This window comes from Coregonus clupeaformis, unplaced genomic scaffold (genome assembly GCF_020615455.1).
Source record: "Coregonus clupeaformis isolate EN_2021a unplaced genomic scaffold, ASM2061545v1 scaf0234, whole genome shotgun sequence".
Taxonomy (NCBI): domain Eukaryota; kingdom Metazoa; phylum Chordata; class Actinopteri; order Salmoniformes; family Salmonidae; genus Coregonus; species Coregonus clupeaformis.
The window spans coordinates 467,217-488,723 of NW_025533689.1; the positions used below are offsets into that span (position 1 = coordinate 467,217).

Here is a 21,507-nt window from a genome sequence, read left to right on the forward strand (position 1 = left end):
TGAGTGGTTCTTGACTGTCTAAGCAGCATCCCAATTTGGTCCCTTGTATCCGACAGGCTCAAATATCTTGGGAGCATTTTTAAAAGGCCAGTGTTTGATGGATTCATGAAGAACACACAAATATAATTGCCATTTGTCACCAAGTCTTCAGCTAGTAGTACCCCACGCCATGGGGACCGCAGCGCCAATGCGCCTAGAGAGCACTACTGTCTGTGTGCGGGATCGCTCTGTATGTAAAACTGTGTATAAACACCTATGTTTTTTTTGTGGGGCAGAAAATAGGTCCTATAGGAAGAATTCAAAATTGCACCCAAAAGACACAAGGAGTATATCACACGGACCCACCAGGAAGACACAGGAATATGTATGAACATCAACTCAAATGTGCTGTATAAACAAGAATTCTAAAATAGTACAGGTACCGGAAATATAACTAAGAGGTCAAAACAGGGCAGCTTGGAAATTCTAATTTGCACATTACTACACTGTAAGTCATACGTAAGGCAGGAGCTGGACTGGAGTGAAAACTAGAGTGCTGTGTTTCTATGGCTCAAGCCTTTTTAATATTAATGGAGAGAGAGAGAGAGAGAGAGAGAGAGTTCTGTTTGCAGAGACCTATTAGGATGCCTATCACAAGGAGCATACAGTTAGTTATTCAAATGTCACATGTCAGCAGGCTAAACAGATCCATCCAGCCCCATCTCCTAATAGCTAGCCAGATACACCATGCTTGTGGTTTGTGAGTCAAAATGCACTGTAGAAAGTGGAATACTCACAGGAAAAAAACTGACAAATATGATAAACAACATGTAAACTAATCTAACAGCAGCATTTCTTTCAAAATCACTGAAAGACACTTAAAATTGTAATTATTCTAGTAACTTGTTTGTTTATCTTCGTATCCATTACATATATACGGTGAGGGAAAAACATATTTGATTTTCTGCTAAGGGGACAGGACAACTTCACCGCATCAAAGGGACGATGGACGGGGCCATGTACCGTCAAATCTTGGGTGAGAACCTCCTTCCCTCAGCCAGGGTATTTAAAATGGGTCGTGGATGGGTATTCCAGCATGACAATGACCCAAAACACACGGCCAAGGCAACAAAGGAGTGGCTCAAGAAGAAGCACATTAAGGTCCTGGAGTGATCTAGCCAGTCTCCAGACCTTAATCCCATAGAAAATCTGTGGAGGGAGCTGAAGGTTCGAGTTGCCAAACGTCAGCCTCGAAACCTTAATGACTTGGAGAAGATCTGCAAAGAGGAGTGGGACAAAATCCCTCCTGAGATGTGTGCAAACCTGGTGGCCAACTACAAGAAACGTCTGACCTCTGTGATTGCCAACAAGGGTTTTGCCACCAAGTACTAAGTCATGTTTTGCAGAGGAGTCAAATACCTATTTCCCTCATTAAAATGCAAATCAATTTAACATTTTTGACATGCATTTTTCTGGATTTTTTTGTTGTTATTCTGTCTCTCACTGTTCAAATAAACCTACCATTAAAATTATAGACTGATCATGTCTTTGTCAGTGGGCAAACGTACAAAATCAGCAGGGGATCAAATACTTTTTTCCCTCAATGTACATGTTCTGGCCGTATACCTGGTTGATCAAAATGCTAATTTGTGAATGTGCCAATGACCTAGCAGTGGTCTCATCATCCCCTAAACAGCCTGGGGTGGCGTTTCCCCTCCTAACAAACACCCCTGTAATGTCTGTCTGGCTGGGCTGCTCAATCCAAAGGGATATATTTTCTCATTAGAAATTATACATCTCCCATTCCCATATTTATAGACGCAAAACCAGGGGAATTATATGTAGAGAAGGGGGAAAAAATAGCACCATGAATGTTATTACAAAGGCTCTGATTTAAATTTTCCTTCGGCATATCAATGCTCATTTACGGTTTGACCTTCTAACTCCGTGACAAGGACTTTCTTTATTGTGTCGGAGGACAGGTTGTTGGAATGGACACGCAATGTCAGAATCATCATGAATTGTCCTTTCAACTATTCCAACTCAACACAACCCAGGCTGTGATCATAGTATATGCGAGTATCAGGCGTAAAAATTGCATTTTAATTGCATTCAAATTGATTAAATAGAAAATCTAGCGTGAAAATGTTGATGAGTGTTAGGGTGCTGTAACTTAGAATAGCCTGAATAAGCTAGTCCAACTAGCCTAGTCTAACTGTAATTAATGGAGACAGACTAGCATTCACCATAACATTTAGTATAGAAGGAAGACATTCAACACATGCAGCGTAACAGGAAAATGAATCTTGCTTCAATAGAATAAAACATGTGACAATCTCAGGATGACTCGGTGGTGGTTGTCGTGGTAAAGTCAGATCACTCCTATACTAAAAAAGTAACCTTCCAACTGATCACACAGAGCTCTATTTATCTTAGCCTAGTGATGATTGGCCATCTGTGCCTGTTGAGGGAACTAAATTACCTTCTCTGATAGGATACTCTTTCAGCAGGATGTGACATGTTATGTGACAGAACTGTTGTAACTCTATTAGACCACCTATCCTCTATTCTGATGGTATTGTATAATATAGCATCTCATTCCTGGAGAAAAAACCATATCTACGCTCATGTCTTATTTTCCTGCCGTTTTGAATGAGGAAAGTCACTATTACTCAGCTGTTTTTCACCGTGGCACACTTAATTCTTTGTGACAAATAATCATTCAAATTTGGTTATTCAAATGTAACCTGCTGTAGTGATCTGACACTTGAGTGTTTTAATATTCTGAGCCATCCTCGCTTCCTTTTTTCCCAGTCTCTTTCCTTCCCTCTTTTAGACTGCCCCTCTCGCGCTCTCTTGATAACAATGACAAGGAAAGCAGGGCGTCTGGGATTTCCTCATTTCAAATTTGGTAATTTCGCCGCTGATTGAGGGAAAAAATAACCCCTTCGGACCTTGTTCTGCTTAATTACATTTTACAGTGGAGAAGGCAACTTGAAAGACAAGAGCTTGATTCGACGACCTGAACCTTTCAGGCGCTCTTGGGGAAGGTGGAGGCTATCATCAATTATCCTTCGATTTCAAAACGGAACATTTGGCGAGATGAATGTCTGACTGCAATCTAAATCATTAAAACACCCAATGAGATGCCATTTTCTCTTAAATTAATCACAGAGAGGAAATTCATTCACATTGCACAAACGGCAAAAGCGCACAGGCATTGAAGTTCTTCTCTTTTCCCCTCTTGTGTTGTGTGGAATTTGGTGTGCTGCTAATTTGAGTAGTGCTAATGTAGCATAACAGAACAGATCAAGGACATCCATCACAGCCTTAAAGCCTGAGCGCTGCTGAATGACACTAAATGCAGTCTTTTCTCCCTCCATTTTAACTAAGATATAAAACACAGCACAGGTCTTTTTTTCTGTCTTAAGCTTCATCAAATCCCAATTTTTCCCCAATCTGTTTACATCTGAGAGCAAGAGGAATGTAGTCAAATCTAATGTAAAAATCTCTTCACAAGTTTGAAAAAGTGCACATCTTGCACAGATTTAGGCTTTACACAGGCAGCTACCACATTTTCTAGAAAGATCAATTATGACGTGACTCAGCAGGCCTAGGGGTTAGACTCCATACTCGCCGAGTGCTCCACCCTCTCTCTGACGACTCAAAACCAAAACTAAGCAACAGAGAAGTGGAGTGAAGAGAGGGAGGGGGGGCAGGGATGAGGAGAACAGGGAGTATTTTCAGTTTCAGTTCAATCGATGACTCACAGATTCCACCAATTTCTAAATCTCTATGATGAAGTTAGCTACAAGTTCCACAGGAAACTGACTTGTTTGAAATTCAAACGGGGCACAATGCATCTGGAGGGAGGACAGATGCATTTCAAATCAACACACAGCAACAACAAAAAACGACAAAAGAAACTAGGCAAAACTGAGCAGTCCATAACAGCCAGCCAGTATAGGGTCTGTATGGGGCAGTCAGTCTATAAAAAATATCTATTGACATGGTACCTTTATTTGATCAGTATCAATCTGAGCATTAACCAAAGCTAATGGGACAGCTGTGGGTCAATGGTCTTTGTCTTCAGAGGTGCCAATCAGGGCCTTAAGCTGTGTGATCAGACTAGGAGACAGAGGTGCTAGTCTGCCTCTGAGTGGGTTTTTAACGGAGACGGCCGTATTGATTTCAGCTCTAGCCGGGGAGCGCCGTCTGCACTGTGTCTGAATGGAGCCAGCCCAGCCGGGTCCCCAGTCACAGTCCAGTGATCAGAGCCCTGACAGAATGACCTACCAGAGAGGTGGTGAACCTGCAAACACGATGGGGGCACAGAAGGGGCAACATCACTAGAGATCTCTGTAATAGAAAAGGGTTTTAACCTTAATGTTGGAGCCAAAACCCTGTTAGAGGCCAAGTAATCCCCCCTGCACCACTCTCATTTGAAGTGGGCCCCCGTGTGTGTGTGTGTGTGTGTGTGTGTGTGAGAGAGCTTTCCTTCGCTCTTCTCCAAGGCACTACCCCTGTGCTGTGTTGTGGGGTTGGTAAGGGAGCCAACAGAGTGGAGCTGCACTAGGGCATTGCTGTTCAGGGAATGCAGCAGAGCCTTTGTAGTAGAGTTGATATAGTGGAGCTCTGTGCACACCTGCTCCAAGAAGACAGTTAAACTTGGGAATGAGATCTAGGCCTGTGTGTTTTCTTATTATTAGAAAACTGACAATAATTTGAATGTGTTTCAGTATTCAAATCCTTCCTCCAACACTGCAAAACAATCAATATTTCGTTCTCCATAGTCTTTGTTTCTTTCGTTCTCCATAGCCAATAACCTTGTGTTTGAATTATGACGGTAATTTCTGATATCCACACATTAGACATACTTGTGTATGAGATTTCAGTACATAAATGGATGGTACACAAACTGACTTGTTGGAAAGGTGGCATACAGACCCCTTGACTTTTTCCACTTTTTATATTACAGCCTTATTCTAAAATGGATTAAATAAAAATCCTCAGCAATCTACACACACACAATACCACATAATGACAAAGAAGAAAATCAGAAATACCTTATTTACATATGTATTCAGACTCTTTGCTATGAGACTCGAAATTGAGCTCAGGTGCATCCTGTTTACATTGATCATACTTGAGATGTTTCTACAACTTGATTGGAGTCCACCTGTGGTAAAGTAAATTGACTGGACATGATTTGGAAAGTCACACACCTGTCTATATAAGGTCCCACAGTTGACAGTGCATGTCAGAGCAAAAAGGGTACCAAAACATTTCTGCAGCATTGAAGGTCCCCAAGAACATAGTGGCCTCCATTCTTAAATGGAAGAAGTTTGGAACCACCAAGACTCGTCCTAGAGCTGGCCGCCTGGCCAAACTGAGCAATTGGGGGAGGTGACCAAGAACCCGATGGTCACTCTGACAGAGCTCCTCTGTGGAGATGGGAGAACCTTCCAGAAGGACAACCATCTCTGCAGTACTCCACCAATCAGGCCTTTATGGTAGAATGGCCAGATGGAAGCCACTCCTCCGTAAAAGGTACGACAGCCCACTTGGAGTTTGCCAAAAGGCACCTAAAGACTCTCAGACCATGAGAAACAAGATTCTCTGTTCTGATGAAACCAAGATTGAACTGAATGCCAAGCATCACGTATAGAGGAAACCTGGCACCATCCTTACGGTGAAGCGTGGTGGAGGCAGCATCATGCTGTGGGGATGTTTTTCAGCGGCAGGGACTGGGAGACTAGTCAGGATCGAGGCAAAGATGATCGGAGCAAAGTACAGAGAGATCCTTGATGAAAACCTGCTCCAGATCGCTCAGGACCTCAGACTGGGGCGAAGGTTCACCTTTCAACAGGACAATGACCCTAAGCACACAGCCAAGACAACGCAGGAGTGGCTTCGGGACAAGTTTCTGAATGTCCTTGAGTGGCCCAGCCAGAGCCCGGACTTGAACCTGATCGAACATCTCTGGAGAGACCTGAAAATAGCTGTGCAGTGACACTCCCCATCCAACCTGACAGAACTTGAGAAGATCTGCAGAGAAGAATGGGAGAAACTCCCCAAATACAGGTGTGCCAAGCTTGTAGCGTCATACCCAAGAAGACTCAAGGTTGTAATCGCTGCCAAAGGTGCTTCAACAAAAGTACTGAGTAAAGGGTCTGAATACTTATGTAAATGTGTATCAGTTTTCTATTTTTAGTAAATTAACAAACATTTATAAAAACCTGTTTTTGCTTTGTCATTATGGGGTATTGTGTGTAGATTGATGAGGGGGGGGAAAACTAATCAATTTTAGAATAAGGCTGTAACATAACAAAGTGTGGGAAAAGCCAAGGGGTCTGAATACTTTCCGAAGGCACTGCATCTAATCATTTCACTTAAGTATTTTCAATCTCTCTTTTTTTGTTTAAAACATCCACAATGAATAGGCTTCAACACTTCTGGAAATGCTAATTCGAATGCTTGAAATATCCCATATGAAATCCATCTACAGCAAGACAATGAGGAAATAATTACCAGAGGTAGAATTACAATGGCCATTTTAAATCAACCCCTGTGCTACCATTTCACCCTATTTATACTGTTTTTGATTCCATGACCCACTCGTAAGTAATCACTTGAAAATTACAGCTCTGGTTTTAATGGGCTCTTGTTTTAGACAATTTTTTTCAGTAGAGACGGGGGTCTACTGGATTACAATAAAGATTTAGCTCTTGGGTAACAACAACCATGCTGTTCTTTTCGGCAGAAATACTAGCACACAAAAAAACGGAGACACATTTTTTTGAATATTGATGATATATGAACGTTTCTGAAGTTTACAGGATCTTACCCTGTATACTAGGGTGTTACATTTTGTATGTGGGTCTAACTCATCTTTACACTACACAAAACAAAACAATGACGATTCCTGGATATCCCACTATTCTGCATTAATTTCATTGACGCTATATTGATGCATCAATAAGCAAGAAGAAAGCTCTTCTGCGACATCCACCAGCGAAGCAACAATTCATTGGCATACATCTACCATTGGAAGTGTCAAAGATTAACTTCCTAAAGGTCATTTCTGCACCCGGGTAATAACCTTGAAGCTTCCAGAGTAAAAGCACAATCAGGGATTCACACAAAGGCCACACTAATGTCTTTCTTTTCAAGGCGACAGCCATGTTATTTGACCTCACGACTTCACTTCAGAATTTCCCTCAAGATAAAAAAAAAAATCTGTTCAGCACCCAGAGTTCTTCATCCTTCATTCTTCGGCGAGAGCACTTCAACTATTTGACAATCACAGTGAATAATGTGGCGATTAAACACCTAAAACTGGCGTTAGGTCATGGCAATTTATTTAAGGCCCGGGCCTGCAGAGCCAAAGCCTTGTTTGGAGGAGATATCAGCTGAGTGTATTCCCCTAGGGGCCGAGCCACACAAGACCCTGCTAGCTGCCACATACTGGGGCCTTATAGTTGAAGGGCTCTGACAAGAAACAGTGACCTGAACATAAAATGACCTTCACGTTTTGCATATTAAAAGGTCAGAAATAACTTGAGCTAAATAACACAAGTTTAACTGTTAAAGAGTAACTTTAATGAAAACTTTTTCTTCATCGAAAACCAGATGTTTTAGGCTAAGTTGTAGTGAAACACGTCAATTATGGTCTTCATTTTAACAGTTCATTGCAAAAGTTATATATTTTGGTCTTTTAGTAGTAAATCTCTCTCTTTTTGCCCCTTGAGAAGGTGCCTCTATGTCATCTGAAGGGAGGGGTTCGGTATGAATTACACTATTTTCTAGATTTGCTTGGTGGTACCACCTCAAGGCTTACTATAAAAGCAGATGACAGCGCACCTTATTTGGCAATGGTCTTGGTAAGTGGAGTGTGCCAATATATTTTGCATGATGCTTCCTTGACTACTGACGTTACACAAAATTCAAAAGGCAGTATGGCACATTTCCACATATGACCAAATTCAACATTTTTGCTTACCGTTTCATACACATCTATGTGCTTTTACAAAGAAAAGAAAACATGTAGGCTATGAGGATTATAGATTTATATTCGTAGCTACATCCATCGTCAAAAGACAGATGACAATGGTGGTCATGCCAACTATTTTTCCCAATAGCTATGACTGGCACAGTCTGCTAAAACAGTTGGCTCATAGTTCACTGGTTGTGAGTTCTAATCCCACAAGGGGCAGATATTTTTCCTGCGCCCATACACTTAATTCTGAAAACTGAAACCATACCTGTGAGAGGGGTCGCCCTGGTAGTAGTTGTAGGTTTTTATACAGTACCCAAGACCAATCTGAGAGTTAATTTGACCATTGGAAAAAGAGCTACTGCATTAATACTGCAATGCGGGTTGGATTGAATTGAGCCCCTAATTTTCATTTTGAAGGTGATGATTGCACTTTTCTTCCCAAAGCAATAACGCAATAAATGTGAGTCCACATTTCATTATATATTTTTTGTACCCCATGGGGGATTTGAACTTACACCGCAGGTGGCAATAGATAAAGAACTCAGCGCCTTACCACTGTGAGCCAACTGTCCAGAGCCTAATATATTCGCAATGCACAGAATTATTATCAGAGTGTGCCAGTGGACTTCTGTAACTATGCTTTAGTGAGAAAGTGTTGGGATCAGGTACAACTAAGTTTTCCCACCCGCAAAATGAATATTTATGAGCATCCATCCCCCCCCACCCACAACTTCTCACCTGAATGCATTTTAAGGGGTTGGGCAAAGGCTGAAATTGGGGTTGGAAGATACCCTTTAAGACAGAAATAGACAACACGTTCAAATAACAAGCGGCAGCTTTTCTGTTTTGATTCAGGCTAATAAAAACAACAGACCCAGACAGATCACATGCAGCATAGGGCACCCAACAAGTTGGAAATCGGACAGAGGGAGGAAAGAAAACGGAATAAACTGCCACTATGTGGTCAGTCAGATGATTTCCTATTGATTTCCTGTTTCAGTAAACCAGGGCTTCATTAGAATCAACCAGACCAGTTCAGTGCTCAAGTCTGTTCCTCAGCCTGGATATCTAGCATTGCATTCTGTAAGCTTACTGTATATTCAAAAGATTTCTATTCGCATTCAATTTGCTAAACAGGCCCTCTATACACAGATTTGTTTTTTATTATTATTTGAAGTGACTAAAACATGTTCCTGCACCTTTAGCTCAAAAGGAGATTTGTCATTCCTCACTTTCATATTCCCCAAACACACAGTCTGTGGGGGTGACTACAATTACTACATTCAAACTGTTGTCACAGACTTCTATATTTTTAGATGAAAGTGATGCATTTCACTTGCCAGTAGTGCAGCACACCATACAGTACACTGCATAGTCTACACCTAGTGCTGGCACAATTACCGTATAACCATGGAACTGAAGGTTATGGATGAAGACCTTGATGAAAATAAAATAACCGTCATAACAATTTAAAAAAATATGTATATATATTTTTTGATTTGGGTGTGGAACGAACAGCTGACTGAAGACAGGACGGCCAGGAATTTGTGTGGCAATTTGACTGGTAAACTCATGGGTACACTCGCAATGGCTGCAAGAATTGTCATGGTAATGTAAAATGTTAATTCAAATTATGTTAACGGATGTGGCTCATGCAATGGAATGTATGTTTTTGTCAGGAGCGGTCATTTGGCTGGCCAATTACCATCATCCAAAATTCCATGACCATCACAACTCTACCTACACCTGCTAGCTACAGTAGAGACCTTGGTTTGACAAGTTCTTGCTTCAAAATCCCTGTTCGAAGTTGCTCCGGTAAACAAACCAATGGCAAGTAATTAGCGTAAGACCGAAAAGGCACCCTGGAAAAGTTTAACAGCCTAGAAACAAAGAGTTGCTGTGTCAGAATGTAAACAATCCTCTTGCAACAACTACATGGATGGAAGCAATCAGGTTGTTGTTGCTATTAGCGTTGCCTGACACCACTCTCTCCCTATGGAGTGGGAAACACAAGAGGGGTTTAGAGGAGTTCGAGTTGCTGCTTTTTCTGTTTGTACTGCTGTACTATTCTGACCTGGAATGTGGATACTCATGTCTGTTTCAAACAACAGTACATCTTGAGGTAATGAGATTTTATTTTGCCAAGAGGCTAAAGCAGTGTGATTTAGGTGTAAAATATTGCTTTGGCAAACTTCGCAGGTTAAATGACGAGCAGCAAGAGGCATTGTGAGTGGGTTAATAGTGACACTTGAAGACAAAAGATGGGTTGGTAGTGAATTGGCAGAACATTCTGGATAGAACAGAACAGGATGTTTCTATTATCACAGTTCTAACTCAGTGGTACGCCGAGTTGGAAATAGGGAGTGACATGTACTTTCCATTCAAAAACAAATGGTGAGAACTTTCCAATAAATTTATTTTCATTTCCCCTATTATTTCTGCTGAACAAAAGGGCAAAATGATGCATGAGGAAGTGTTTACATTTACATTTTAGTCATTTAGCAGACGCTCTTATCCAGAGCGACTTTCAGTTACTGAGTGCATACATTCTTTTTGTATTCTTCCATACCCCCCGTGGGAATCGAACCCACAACCCTGGCATTGCAAACACGATGCTCTACCAACTGAGCTACATCCCTGTACATTGCTTAACCCTTTACACTTGTGGGAATTTAAATGTTTTACAGAAGAAATATGAAAATCATCTGCATAACCATGGTAGCAGTTGAAAGGGAACAGTTTGGAGATAATGGGACAATTATTACACTAAAAAGGTGAGGACACAACAGTTCACCTGACAAGACTGAATCCAACCATTACACTGTTGATTTTATGTGCATTTTACATTTACTGTACATTTTGCCGCATTTGTTGATAACGAAGTCTGAAAACACTCTGGAGACATTCAGTAACATGATAACACTATTCCTGGAAAATGTGGGGTGGGGGCATCATAAGACAAAAAAATGACAGGGGTTTGGTTGAGGACTAACTGGTGTCTCCAAGCAGCCACACACCTCTCCAAAGTATGCACAGTTCCTAAGCAAGTTCAATGCACTTTTATAAATCAAAAGAACAGTCTTCAACTATAAAGGTACTTTCTTTAGCTCTCCTAGCTGTGCCGTTGAGGAACTAGATCAAGGACACTTATAGTTGTTTTGTTTGGAACACAACCCTGCATCACCGCCATTACACAATTACTGTTGTTTACGCAATCCAAAAACTATCCATTATAAATCGCAATCTGTGGGTGGGCATGATTTTTGTAAGCTTGTTCTATTGCTAACATGACTAGCTAAGTTATTCAATACAATCTTACAGTGTTAGGCTTTTACAAGGCAATTCAGTGAAACCAATCGTAATTTTGATGCGCACAGAAAGGAGTCATGAGTTCATTCAGGTAAAACAAACATAGACTCATTCTGTTCAGAACAAACCAGGGTATGACGACATGTCATCTTGTAACTGTACAGTAAAACATAGTGATCAAAACATTGACACTGTACATTACATGAGTTTGGAGATGTAAAGTGCACATTTGGACTCATGGCTGTTTGGCTTGCTTGGATGTCATCCAAAGCTGTATTTATTATACTCCTCAACTTCTCATCTTTCAAAATACATTGAGTCATCTTTCTTTTTTTTCTACTTTCTTTTTTTTCAGGGGGTAGATCAGCTTCAATACTGCAGATAATTGTAACTTCCATCTATGTAATTGTCTGCGTCACTTCCAATCCCCCATATATATTTTTTGCAAATATATATATATATACACACACTACTGTTCAAAAGTTTGTGGTCACTTACAAATGTCCTTGTTTTCCATGAAAACATACATGAAATGAGTTTGAATATGAAATATAGCAAAATGAATATGAAATGTAGTCATTGACAAGGTTAGAAATAATGATTTTTAATTGAAATAATTGTGTCCTTCAAACTTTACTTTCGTCAAAGAATCCTCAGTTTGCAGCAATTACAGCATTGCAGACCTTTGGCATTCTAGTTGTCAATTTGTTGAGGTAATCTGAAGAGATTTCACCCCATGCTTCCTCAAGCACCTCCCACAAGTTGGATTGGCTTGATGGGCACTTCTTACGTACCATACGGTCAACCTGCTCCCACAACAGCTCAATAGGGTTGAGATCCGGTGACTGTGCTGGCCACTCCATTATAGACCGAATACCAGCTGACTGCTTCTTCCCTAAATAGTTATTGCATAGTTTGGAGCTGTGCTTTGGGTCATTGTCCTGTTGTAGGAGGAAATTGGCTCCAATCAAGCGCCATCCACAGGGAATGGCATGGCGTTGCAAAATGGAGTGATAGCCTTCCTTCTTCAAGATCCCTTTTACCCTGTACAAATCTCCCACTTTACCACCACCAATGCACACCCAGACAATCACATTGCCTCCACCATGCTTGACAGATGGCATCAAGCACTCCTCCAGCATCTTTTCATTTGGTCTGCGTCTCACAAATGTTCTTCTTTGTGATCCGAACACCTCAAACTTCGATTTGTCTGTCCATAACACTTTTTTCCAATCTTCCTCTGTCCAGTGTCTGTGTTCTTTTGCCCATCTTAATCTTTTCTTTTTATTGGCCAGTCTGAGATATGGCTTTTTCTTTGCAACTCTGCCTAGAAGGCAGGGGGCCCCGTGTAGCTCAGTTGGTAGAGCATGGTGCTTGCAACGCCAGGGTTGTGGGTTCGATTCCCACGGGGGGAAAGTATGAAAAAAAAAAATAATAATTAACTAACTAAGTCGCTCTGGATAAGAGCGTCTGCTAACTGACGAAAATGTAATGTAAAAAGGTCAGCATCCCAGAGTCACCTCTTCACTGTTGACGTTGAGACTGGGGTTTTGCGGGTACTATTTAATGAAGCTGCCAGTTGAGGACCTGTGAGGCGTCTATTTCTCAAACTAGACACTAATGTATTTGTCCTCTTGCTCAGTTGTGCACCGGGGCCTCACACTCCTCTTTCTATTCTGGTTAGAGCCAGTTTGCGCTGTTCTGTGAAGGGAGTAGTACACAGCGTTGTACAAGATCTTCCGTTTCTTGGCAATTTCTCGCATGGAATAGCCTTCATTTCTCAGAACAAGAATAGACTGACGAGTTTCAGATGCTCCAGATATTCAACTAGTCTCAAGAAGACCAGTTTTATTGCTTCTTTAAAATTAGCACAACAGTTTTCAGCTGTGCTAACATAATTGCAAAAGGGTTTTCTAATGATCAATTAGCCTTTTAAAATGATAAACTTGGATTAGCAAACACAACGTGTCATTGGAACACAGGACTGATGGTTGCTGACAATGGGCCTCTGTACGCCTACGTAGATATTCCATTACAAATCAGCCGTTTCGAGCTACAATAGCCATTTACAACATTAACAATATGTCTACACTGTATTTCTGATCAATTTTATGTTATTTTAATGGACAAAAAAAATTGCTTTTCTTTCAAAAACAAGGACATTTCTAAGTGACCCCAAACTTTTGAACGGTAGTGTGTATGTGTATATACAGTTGAAGTCGGAAGTTTACATACACCTTAGCCAAATACATTTAAACTCAGTTTCTCAATTCCTGACATTTAAATCTAGTAACAATTCCCTGTCTTAGGTCAGTTAGGATCACTTTATTATAAGAATGTAAAATGTCAGAATAATAGTAGAGAGAATGATTTATTTCAGATTTTATTTCTTGCATCACATTCCCAGTGGGTCAGAACTTTACATACACTCAATTAGTATTTGGTAGCATTGCCTTTCAATTGTTTAACTTGGGTCAAACGTTTCGGGTAGCCTTCCACAAGCTTCCCACAATAGGTTGGGTGAATTTTGGCCCATTCCTCCTGACAGAGATGGTGTAACTGAGTCAGGTTTGCATGCACACGCCTTTTCAGTTCTGCCCACACATTTTCTATAGGATTGAGGTCAGGGCTTTGTGATGGCCACTCCAATACCTTGACTTTGTTGTCCTTAAGCCATTTTGCCACAACATTGGAAGTATGCTTGGGGTCATTGTCCATTTGGAAGACTCATTTACGACGAAGCATTAACTTCCTGACTGATGTCTTGAGATGTTGCTTCAATATATCCACATCATTTTCCTTCCTCATGATGCCATCTATTTTGTGAAGTGCACCAGTCCCTCCTGCAGCAAAGCACCCCACAGCATGATGCTGCCACCCCCGTGCTTCACAGTTGGGATGGTGTTCTTCGGCTTGCAAGCCCCTCCCCCCTTTTTCCTCCAAACATAACGATGGTCATTATGGCCAAACAGTTATATTTTTGTTTGATCAGACCAGAGGAAATTTCTCCAAAAAGTACAATCTTTGTCCCCATGTGCAGTTGCAAACCGTAGTCTGGCTATTTTATGGCGGTTTTGGAGCAGTGGCTTCTTCCTTGCTGAGCGGCCTTTCAGGTTATGTCAATATAGGACTTGTTTTACTGTAGATACTTTTGTACCTGTTTCCTCCAGCATCTTCACAAGGTCCTTTGCTGTTGTTCTGGGATTGATTTGCACTTTTCGCCCCACCAAAGTATGTTCATCTCTAGGAGACAGAACGCATCTCCTTCCTGAGCGGTATGACGGCTGCGTGGTCCCATGGTGTTTATACTTGCGTACTATTGTTTGTATAGATGAACGTGGTACCTTCAGGCGTTTGGAAATTGCTCCCACGGATGAACCAGACTTGTGGAGGTCTACAGTTTTTTTTCTGAGGTCTTGGCTGATTTCTTTTGATTTTCCCATGATGTCAAGCAAAGAGGCACTGAGTTTGAAGGTAGGCCTTGAAATACATCCACAGGTACACCTCCAATTGACTCAAATGATGTCAATTAGCCTATCAGAAGCTTCTAAAGCCATGACATCATTTTCTGGAATTTTCCAAGCTGTTTAAAGGCACAGTCAACTTAGTGTATGTAAACTTCTGACCCGCTGGAATTGTGATACAGTGAATTATAAGTGAAATAATCTGTCTGTAAACAATTGTTGGAAAAATTACTTGTGTCAAGCACAAAGTAGATGTCCTAACCGACTTGCCAAAACTATAGTTTGTTAACAAGAAATTTGTGGAGTGGTTGAAAAACGAGTTTTAATGACTCCAACCTAAGTGTATGTAAACTTCCGACTTCAACTGTATATGGGATGGCTGTCAATACTTTGGTCGTTAAATGAAACTGGTATACTTTTCTATTTATCACAATTTTCTTTAACCAATTATGGTCTTTAATTCAGGGCCGATAGACAAGTTCCTTACTTTTCCCCCTTCCGCTTTCCTCTTCCATTTTTGCGGTAATGCTGCAATTATTTGGTTGTAATTTTGACTAGAGCAGACATTTCCATATGTTTTTGTTAGCTACGTGTGTGACATAACTCCACCAGTCCTACCTATGATATCATTCACGAAGATTATATATATTTTTTTCTTATCAAAACACTATGTTTTTTGGATGAATTAGTATATTTGAATTTAACCACAGTCATGTTTGATTACAGCATTTCCCTCACTCAGACAATTTTTTTCTCAAAAAGTTGCCCAATTAGCAGGAGGGATGGGGGCAACTTCTTGTTGCGTGCGGTGCTCAAGTTCAGAACGGCTGTCAGTCAAAACCCATACAGAGCTGTGAAGCGTATAGCATGTTACTGTACAGCCACTACGTTCCAATTAAGACACTTATTAGTGCCCAAATGTTCAACCCGTATACTGGTATGAGTGTAAAGGGTTAAGAAACAACCACAGATTGCTAACCACAGATTGCTTTGCTGTTGCTATGGTCCCTGCTCTCTTTTCATTAGTAACTGAATATTTCAGCCGGGTAGCATATTTACATTTTAGTCACTTAACACAAGGTTTCCCAAACTTGGTCCTGCGCCCCCCCGTTTTGGTTTTCCCCTAGCACTACACAGCTGATTCAAATAACCAACTAATCATCAAGCTTGGATTATTTGAATTAGATGTGTAGTGCTACGGCAAAACCCAAAAAGTGCACCTAGGGGGCCCCACGACAGAGTTTGGGAAACCCTGATTTAGCAGACGCTCTTATCCAGAGCGACTTACAGTTAGTGCATTAATCTTAAGATAGCTAGGTGGGACAACCACATATCACAGTCATAGTACATTTTCCCTCAATAAAGTAGCTATCAGCAAAATCAGCGCTAGTAAGGGAGATTTTTTTTCTCACAAATAAGGACAACTAAGCATGTTATCTGCTTCACTCTAAACATGGCTACAGTGCAGACACACTAAAACACTATACATGCCTTCTAAAAAGATTAAAGTGCACTGAAAGCTGAAACAAGTGGGCCTAGACAATCAAGGCCAAACCACAACAGGATTTCCTCACTCACACTACAGAAAGCTGAAGGGTTGGAAGAGCAACCAGAAGGAAACATGCCAACTATTGGTCATAATAGCAGAATGAGAGAACACGCATGTTACTTCATCCCATGTTATTGTTATTTAATCCCACAAGATCATTGTATTAAACTTCAATACCATCTTGCCATTTCTCTCTGAAACTGGGAGGGTAAGTTTTCAGAGGGACCATCTGTCAATGGGCATACGTCACTCTGCCACAGGGCCTAACAGCTTATGACAAGTCATGACAAAAACATTACTCAGGTAAGATAGGTGGGCTTGGCTACTGCACAAGGCTATACATGTTTAGAGTGTTTCTGTCACTATGTCATTGTTTCTGTCAATGTGTACAGTACAATTGTTAGGTATTGTTTTTTGTGTGGATCCCAGTAAAGTAACAGATGGGAATCTGGGCAAACACGTAATAACAGGATTTCCTGAGGTGCCCCTCATTGTAACACTTACTTCGAACAGGGTCACAATAGGTAGGGTTTTCCCCCATCACGTGACTTTGTCCTTCAGCGGACGTGCCTCTGGGACACGATGTTCTGGATGGGTTTGTAGTTTCAGATGATTTGTTACTGTCACAAGCATCTAGGATCAAAGCACACAACATAAGAAAATGAACAACTGTTTAGCTTAAAAAGAAGGGGTGAGAGAGAGACTGACAGAGAGAGATTGCTTGCATGTCCTCCCATTAAACAGCTCAACTGGTCAAAATAAAGGTGCATTATGTACTTCTACTCAGAAAAATATGTAAAACAGTGATAAGGTCAACTTCGGTGGACGTAATACTAATATCAGGGACAAAAGAACAAGCCAAGCCAGGGCTGCCTTATTTTTGCCAGGAGAAAACATTGTCCTTTGGCGAAAGGTTACACAACAGTCGGGAGCAGGGCAGTTCAAGTAAAACTCAATGCCAGATTTCTGGATCTAATTTTCTCTACTCTGCTCCCGGGTGTGCACTACCTGCCAAGGTTTTTACAACCATAAAGACGGGCGGCAGGTAGCTTAGTGGGTAAGAGCAGGTAGCAGGTAGCTTAGTGGGTAAGAGCGTTGTGCCAGTAACCGTAAGGTCGCTGGTTCTAATCCCTGAGCTGACTAGGTGAAAAATCTGTCGATGTGCCCTTAAGCAAGGCACTTAACCCTAATTGCTCATGTAAGTCGCTCTGGATAAGAGCGTCTGCTAAATGACTAAAATGTAAATGTATTAATCTACATTGAAAAACATATGTAGGCAAAAACCTGCTCCGATAACTATGAAAAAGGACAGCCCATCTCTCTGAGTGAATATTAGTACTATGTGATTCCCCCGTCAAATACCATACATTCCAAGGATCCTTGCAAAAATGCCATCTCCATTCCTGCTATGTTTAGCCAATCATCAAAAACATCTACAATGTCTTTATGACATAGTTGAAAAAATGACTTCCCGTTTGCTTCAGACAGTTCCTGTTTTTGTTTTTTTTGTTTTGTGATATTGGTTGTAACCATAGCCCTTTTCATGTTGTTTGGTTCTGGAAAAGAAGGTGACGAATGGCTCAGCACAACATGGCAAATGTTATTTTCCTTAGCCGGATTATGCATTTGTTGCAGACCTGTAATGCTGCCGCTCTGTTTAGTAAGCAATGGCAGATAGATGAAGGAGAGGGATGAATGAGCCACAGTGGCTCTAGATAGATATGGCCCAATCTTAGCCAGAGGCATGAGCTGATAGATGGCAAGTCTTTAGTCTTGGTGTGACTCCCTCCCTCTCAGATCGATGCACACTTACAGTAGCAGTGTGATTCATCGCTGTATTTAGTGATTACAGTTAGAAATAAATTAGCCTATTCTCAGAACATCTACAGCCTCCTGAGAGAGGGGAAATCCAGTCTTAACTGAGAAAGGCTTTGAAGGTCCAGCGAAAATCCATTTGCCACCCGTCCCTGTGATTGCTTACTCTGTCCTACTTTGCTATTTTTGACAGTGCTGTAATGATGCTTGGTATAAATACGATGGGTAACGGTTCAGTGGCTGTTTGAAAGAAGAAGAAAAAAAAAATGGGGCCAAGCTTATTTTACATGTGATAATCTTACGGGCAAGTACAAAGTTAATTAAAAACTATAATTGGCTGTGGTTCCTGCTAATAGTCACCAAGGCGTTCCTTCAATCTTTATTGGGAAATAATGAAAACATTATCATGCCTAATACTGGTGTATAGATACTGATGTCTGGCAAAATGACAGGAATATAATTTGAGGGAATGGGTGCATGTTGGTTGTTATTATTGTTCTGAGTGTACTGATGGATTTTGACATGCAAGAAAAACAAGATCATGATTTCAATTATGACTAATTTTTAATCTTGACCAAGTTATTATTGATAGAATATTCCTTCAATGGTAAATTGACACCAGTGTTCATTGAAAGTGGAAGAGACATAGAGCACAAGTACAACACCTTCACCAAACAAATAAACAACAATTGCATAACAGTCATGTTGTCAGCCCTTATAAGCAGTAGATTGTCATACCATGAGAGTTTGGGAGAAGAGGACTTGTCTCCTGTTGAAGGTTCTTCCCTGGCCCAGCAGGCCCTTCCGGAGGTAAGACTGTCTTCGTGGACATGAGACAGTCCTCTTGAATAGATACACGACAGATAAAGAAGACCCTCCTTTTCCTCCTTAGCCCTCAACCCTGGGAAATTGAATGTAGACTTGAGTAACACACTACCACTCAAATTAACGACAATGAGCAAGTTGCTGGTTCTCGCTCATCATAGAGAGGAGAGTATGAGTGACGTCAACCCACAATATGTCGTTAAAAGTTAGTGGAATTTTCCGCCTTTACAGTAACTATAGAAACTGCAATGATACCTGCAACTAAGTCGTTTACATTTATACATATGGCTATTTATTATCGAATAAATCACATAGGCCTACACTATGTGAACATGCATAATAAGTTTGTTGATAAGTACCTTACAAACATGACAACTCCCTCCCTCAAGTTTGACTTATTTTCATCCCTCCTCCATAGTGAAACGCCTTCTCGTTGGAAAATTCCGCGCTAGTTGTAAAATACAATTTATCCAAAGTTATCAATACGTTTACAATGATTCGCTTTATTCCGTTTATCACGCTATTCGTGCGGGAAAGGTTGTAATATTACTCCTAATGTCCTCGACGTTCTGCTGGTTCGCTTGAAGAAAGTTTGATCTAAAACATTTTCATCATATCCGGATTCCGAAAGCCACTCGCGCACGCTCCGCCAGCTCCAGAAATTAGAACGCTCGTGTGCAGTGTGTCTAGAGGACCATGGGAAAATCTTGGAGAAGTAAACTTTGAGGTGTAAACTATTGCCACTTGACTGTATCCTAAACAAAGTGTCCTCAAAGTATAGCTGCTGCTTATTTGCTCTGAAGATTATTATCTGCTTGTCACCTATCATTATCTTGATATGCATCGATGCACCTTGTCCAATATTGTAGCAGATCATCCTCCCAAGTCATGACATGACTCAAATTGTTTTTTATCTAACTATTAGGCTTATCACTACTGAGTACTAAAGTACTTTTAAAACTTGCATAATACAATTTAGTAATGCATCTTATTAAAGGGGTAGTGCAGACAAAAACGTCATTTTCCTGTGTTTTGTATATACTGGACAAAAATATAAATGCAACATGCAACAATTTCAAAGATGTTACTGAGTTACAGTTCATAGAAGGAAATCAGTCAATTGAAATACATTTATTAAGACCTAATCTATGGATTTCAAATGACTGGGCAAGGGCCTGGGAGGGCATAGGCCCACCCACTGCGGAGGTTTTCCCCACAAAAGGGCTTTATTACAGACATAAATACTTCTCAGTAGCACCCCTTCTCCTCAGAAGATCCCACAAGTGAAGAAGCCGGATGTGGAGGTCCTGGGCTGGCGTGGTTACACGTGGTCTGCGGTTTTGAGGCTGGTTGGACGTACTGCCAAATTCTCTAAAGCCTCGGCTTATGGTAGAGACATTTAAATTAATTTCTCTGGCAACAGCTCTGGTGGACATTCCTGCAGTCAGCATACCAATTGAACGCTCTCCCACAAATTTTGAGAAATCTGTGGCATTGTGTTGTGTGACAAAACTGTACATTTTAGAGTAGCCTTTTATTGTCCCCAGCACAAGGTGCACCTGTGTAATGATCATGCTGTTTAATCAGCTTCTTGATATGCCACACCTGTCAGGTAGATGGATTATCTTGGCAAAGGATAAACACTCACTAACAGGGATGTAATCAAATTTGTGCACACAATTTGAGAGAAATAAGCTTTTTGTGCGTATGGAAAATGTCTGGGATCTTTTATTTCAGCTCATGAAACATGGGACCAACACTTTACATGTTATGTTTATATTTTTGTTCAGTATATATTTCCACACTATGAGGTTGGGATAATACTGTGAAATTGTGAAATTTGTGATTTGTGCTGTTTGAAAATGCCACCTGAAATTTCAGTGGGTTTTTTGGACCATATAAGTTCATAGACCAATAACAAAGAGAATTTGCCCTCAGCTAATTTTCAGTTTACACATCCCTACCATTAGGCTCCTCCCATTAGGCTCATCCTCTCTCAGACCACTCCCATCCATTTCATATAGGAAAGAGAAGCCAACTGAAGATCACAACATATAATATTTATCCTTGCTCCCATCTGTCACATGCACTTATGTTAGCTTTTTCAAAAGCGTTAAAGGGGCAGTGCAGTCAAAAATATGATTTCCCAATTTATTTATGATATTTCCACACTGAGGTCGAAATAACACTCTGATATTGTGAAAATTATAATGCCCTTTTAGTGTTTAAAAAATAAATGGCTGGAATTTCAGCCTGTTCAAGCGGGTTGGAGATTTTGTCCCACAGCATGACATCACAATCTGATCTGGTTATTCTGACCAATGACCAGTTATCTTTTATTTGCCTTCAGAAAGTATTCACACATTTTGTTGTGTTACAGCCTGCATTTTAAATGGATTAAATTGAGATTGTGTGTCACTGGCCTACACACAATACCCCATAATGTCAAAGTGGAATTATGTTTTTAGTTATTAAAAATGAAACGCTGAAATGTCTTGAGTCAAAAAGTATTCAACCCCTTTGTTATGGCAAGCCTAAATAAGTTCAGGAGTAAAAACTTGCTCAAC

The 21,507-nt window shown here is 40.7% G+C and overlaps 1 protein-coding gene across 2 annotated transcripts in view; it reads right to left on the reverse strand.

Moving 5' to 3' along the window:
• The window catches only part of LOC121543690 (myoD family inhibitor domain-containing protein), a 145,260-nt gene extending 125,667 nt beyond the window's left edge, over positions 1–19,593 (reverse strand). The window contains exons 1-3 of one of the 2 annotated variants that reach the window (XM_041853798.2): positions 19,300–19,593; positions 18,854–19,016; positions 16,805–16,933 (exon numbers count right to left, since the gene is read on the reverse strand). In XM_041853798.2, coding sequence (XP_041709732.1) covers positions 16,805–16,933; positions 18,854–18,947 — 223 coding nt within the window. In that variant the 5' untranslated portion in view covers positions 18,948–19,016; positions 19,300–19,593. The remainder of the gene's footprint in view (positions 1–16,804; positions 16,934–18,853; positions 19,017–19,299) is intronic. The other variant, XM_041853797.2, reaches the window with a different exon arrangement.
• Positions 19,594–21,507: the final 1,914 nt, after the last annotated feature.